Source organism: Antrostomus carolinensis, unplaced genomic scaffold, assembly GCF_000700745.2.
Source record: "Antrostomus carolinensis isolate BGI_N321 unplaced genomic scaffold, ASM70074v2 scaffold19150, whole genome shotgun sequence".
NCBI classification, from domain to species: domain Eukaryota; kingdom Metazoa; phylum Chordata; class Aves; order Caprimulgiformes; family Caprimulgidae; genus Antrostomus; species Antrostomus carolinensis.
This window is the reverse complement of record NW_010286667.1, coordinates 13478-17739: the sequence shown is the minus strand read 5'-3', so window position 1 is coordinate 17739 and position 4262 is coordinate 13478. Positions and strand designations below refer to the sequence as shown.

General features: G+C 50.2%; 1 protein-coding gene across 1 annotated transcript in view; it reads right to left on the bottom strand.

The window, feature by feature from the left end:
- Nucleotides 1-426: 426 nt before the first annotated feature.
- HELZ2 (helicase with zinc finger 2) overlaps nucleotides 427-4262 on the bottom strand; it is a 17305-nt gene continuing 13469 nt past the window's right edge. Inside the window, 7 exon segments of the mRNA XM_029087220.1 lie at nucleotides 427-551; nucleotides 1065-1232; nucleotides 1675-1831; nucleotides 2100-2318; nucleotides 2565-2699; nucleotides 3182-3374; nucleotides 3934-4050. Of these exon segments, the coding sequence (XP_028943053.1) occupies nucleotides 427-551; nucleotides 1065-1232; nucleotides 1675-1831; nucleotides 2100-2318; nucleotides 2565-2699; nucleotides 3182-3374; nucleotides 3934-4050 (1114 nt within the window).

Below are 4262 nucleotides of genomic sequence, written 5' to 3'. Positions count from 1 at the left end.
GTAGCCCACTCAGAAGCTTTGGTCCTCTCTGGCACATGGTTCCGTTGCGTTGCAGTCATTCCACCCTCCGGGAACGGACTGAGTCTTTGGTCCCCAAAGCGCAGCTGCACTGGCAGGTGGGATGGTGGCCCCGCTGAGCATCTTATAGTTAAAAACATAATTCATCAATAAAGTCACACACCCATCCATCCATTTCCAATGCTTTTTGGTTTGCTAGAGCTCAAAGTTCCTATCCAAGGTGGCACTGATTATAAAAAAACCCCACAAGATGCCAAAGCACGAACTGAAGTTGAGCTGTCACTGTGCAGGGGAAGGTCCTGGCTCCCCCACCGCATTTGGCTCCATGGGTCATTAAATAATGGAAAGATTGTGTCCTTCCCAAGGCACATGTAACACCAGACAAGCTCCTCGAGGTCCAACCCATCCTCATCGGTGGAAGGCTGAAGTCCTCCTGATGAAAATCCCCTGGGCTGTAGTGCAGGAGTTGCGCTGCCTGTAATGCTGGAGCAGTGTCCTCCACAAAGGGTTGCACTCCAGGAGGTACTGGTTCCCTGTGGGCACAGGGATGGGGACAGCAGGTTAATGGCCAGAAGAGGCTCAGATGACATCACCACAGAGTGCTCACAGAAACTTTTGTCCAACATTTCTAGCCCAAGGTGGCCAGTTAACTTGCAGGGATGTTTCCTTGAGCCAGAGCTCTGTGAAATCCCACCTCCCTTTTCAGTGCTGTCACATCTGCGAGCAGCTGCCCTACACATCACAGCCTAAGTCTGCGTGATAAGGAGGAAAAAAAAGCAGCCCAATTCTGTTAGGAGAGAAGCTCTAGCACACAAGTGATGGAAACAACATGGTCCGAACCAAAGGGTGGGAAAAACTAATTATACATGCGACATACAAGCCATGCAGGAGTCTGCTCTGCAGAGATTGCCCAGCTTCAAAACCACAGCCAGCCTGAAAGGCAGAAGAATAAAGCAAGACCATCGTTTGGACTAGCTTGGATCTCCACCCCTTTATCCAAGTGTCCTGTTCCCCTGCAGGCCTGGGCATGCTCCCAGGAGACCCACCTAAAATGCAAAGTCCTTCCTGAGCTCGTGTGATGCCGACATTGACCTGGTTTGGGTCGGTAACAAACCCCAGGTACTTCTTCTGCCAGCTCTTCGTGGGCTTCCTATCGATCTCTGATCGGGGGCAGGAGCGTACAGCCGACAGGATCACGTATCTCCACTCGCTTCCTAGAAAGTGGAATTGAACCAGGTTTTTTAGAAGGAAGCATCCAGCCTCCCCTCCACCCCACAAGACGCTCATTTCTCTACAGCAAGAGCTACAAAACCGCAGCCACCATTTGGGCTTCTCCAGCTTTGGAGGCCATTGGACCCCTGGTCATTGCTCTCCATAGAGCACGTGCTGCCGCAGTTCTTTAACACCCCTTCAGACATCCTTCACACGAAACCTTCCTATCTTCAGCAGTCTCATGCTGCCTGGGCACTCCAGAGGCTTCCAAAGGATTTATTATCATCACAAATCACCCAGAAATTTGGCCCAGGGATGCTTCCTCCATGGCTGAAATGACCATGGTGTAGGATATGCTCAAAGACTGTCTCTGTGAGAAGTTGCTTCAGTCTTTGGGAAGGCAGAAGAGACCAGAACCAACCTTCCCCTCTCCTGCAGCCTCACCTTGACTCTTCATGATGGTGCAGACGGTCACCCCGCGGATGCCCTCCTTCTGGAGGCTCTTGCTGATCTCGGACACCTGGGCGTTGTAGGGGCTCAGGATGGCGATGCTCTCCGGCCGGATGGTGCCATCTAGTGTCAACTGCTTCGCCAGCCTCACCTGGGGAGACCGGAGTCCTGCTCACCTGGCAGTGGTGGCTGAGGGAACCAGCCCTCCAGCACCCCATGCTGCTCTCCCTGCTCTGGGTCCTTCCCTCTGGCCAGGGACATATTGGCGTGCTCCAGACCCGAGAAGATGCCAGGCAGATACAGCACCCCACTGATCTTTATCATACATCACTACTCATCATCCCTCCACGATCCCCAGAACCCCACTGCATAACACTCCCCCTTTTGCACCTCCAGCAATTCCCCAGGACCCTCCTCACCGCCTGCTCCACTTCTTCTGGGTTAGCTTTGGAGTTCTCATTTCCTTCCTCAGTAGAAATCATGAGGGTCTGCTCCTTCCCCTCCACGTGTCCGAAGATGATAGGGCAGCAGTCGTTACCTTTGTGGTGGAAGACACTGGCTTTATGAGCGAGCTGGGGCCACGTTTTCAGCTTCCCACCATAAAACTCCTGGGATGGGAACTCGCAAATGCTTTTGTGCTGGCAGAGAAAAGAGGAGAAACTGAGGTGAACAAAAACCAAGGAACTTCTCAACTTGTAGCATCTTTTTGAGCTGGCTCCACCCGCAATGCCACGGTGCTAGAGCTGGCCCTGGGTGAGTGTGTTTTTCGTTACTCTATGAAGGGAAAGCACTAGTGGAGAACATCTTGTTTCTGTGGCTTGAGGCGAGTCCTGATAGCAGCATATTCTGTGATGAAGAAAAGAAAATCCATTTGAGGGCCTCACCATGCGGTACTGCATATCCAGCATCCATGCCTGATTCTGGTAGCGCTCAAAAAGAGACCTCTCCATGCCAAGACTCTTGCAGAAGTCATTGTGGACCACAGGCCGCAACTGTTTGTGATCCCCAAGCAAAACAACCTGGAACAAAGAGTGGACACCTCAACTATGAGGGTGGTAGCACTGGTGAAGGCAACCAGCTCTTTGAAAGGCTACTTTGCACACAGACATTTGTTGCTCCTTATTTATGTTATGGTTACAGCAACCTCAATCAAGGACCAAGTTGGTCATTATATAAAGATCTTGACCCAGATAATGCAGAACCTTGTTCCATCTGAGAGGAGAAAGACATTGCGTAGTAAGTCTGCTGAGATCTGCTCTGTGCTTCTTGTCACATTAATAATTTGTACCTGGATCAGGAAAGGTACCTCAAAGGAAACAGCTCCCTGAAGGCTGAAATATTGATGCACCATCATAGATACTACCAAGAACAACATTAAAATATGGTGGTCCTTAAAAGCTGATAGAACTTGGAAGAGCAGCATGGTAAGGGGTGGAAGATGCGCAGAGGTTTGAGAGCCCTGAGCAGCTGTCCTAGAGATGGGTCTTTGGAAAGGACTTACCTTCTCAGCATAGCGGTGGCTGACCAAGGGGATGAGGGTCTCAGGCTCTGTGGACATGGCACACTCATCGATGATTATCTGCCTGACGTTGAGCTTCTCCAGGGAGGGGGCAGATGCAGCAGAGCACGTGCACAGGATGACATCGTGGCGTGCCAGTTCATATGCATGAGCAGCTGACAAAGTACGTTTGTACCTGGTAGTCGATGCAGAAGACACCAGGTTATGCATAAGGGAAACATCTCCAGGTTCCTCCTGCAGAGGCTACACTCTCCCAAATTATCATGGCTCTATCTCCCTCCCCAGGATGAGCTGGTGTTCCCAGAAAAGGGCTTTGGATGGACACTGTAGGAAACCTACTTTGTCCTGAACCCAACAAGGCAGAGGCTTGAGGCAGAAGATGCATCACAGACATACAATATGACTTTTGGTCCAGATGGACAACAGTGCCAGAGCAGAAGTAATGTTGAGGCTCTGCACTGTACCACCAACCTGGAGCTCATCACTTCTCAGCATCATTACAAACACGCAACTTATTCATCTGTCTTGATGTTTTCACACCTCGTCCCTTAGCTTGCATGAACTGGGACAAATCCACTGTCTACCAGTTTGTGCCAGCTGAGACCTAGCAAGGATGGCCCAAACCTCTTCTCACACGGGGATGAGATTGCTGTACTGTGCTTCTTCGGGCACTGCTTAGGAGGTGATACACGGCCAAAGTCAACCATCTCTCACCAGAGCCTCTTTCTACTCACTTCTTTGTTTCTTCTTCTGTTATTTTCTCTCTTTTCTTCATTCGATCATCAAAGTTACAGATCTCCTGCCAAAAAAGGCTGGGTGGCCGCCGGATGCGATGATGCAGGATTATTTCACTGAATAAAGAGTCAATATGTAAACATTTTCCCCCAACAAAGACCCAAGTGATCTCTTCTACAGTGAAACAGACCACACTTGTCTATGTGGAGAAACCCCATGAGCTAAAGAAGTCACAGCCAGACTGTTCTATCTTCATAAATCCAGCACTTAGTTCACCCTCGAGGACACAAAATACAACCACTCCTCTTTAGCGGTTGCAAGCAGGAAT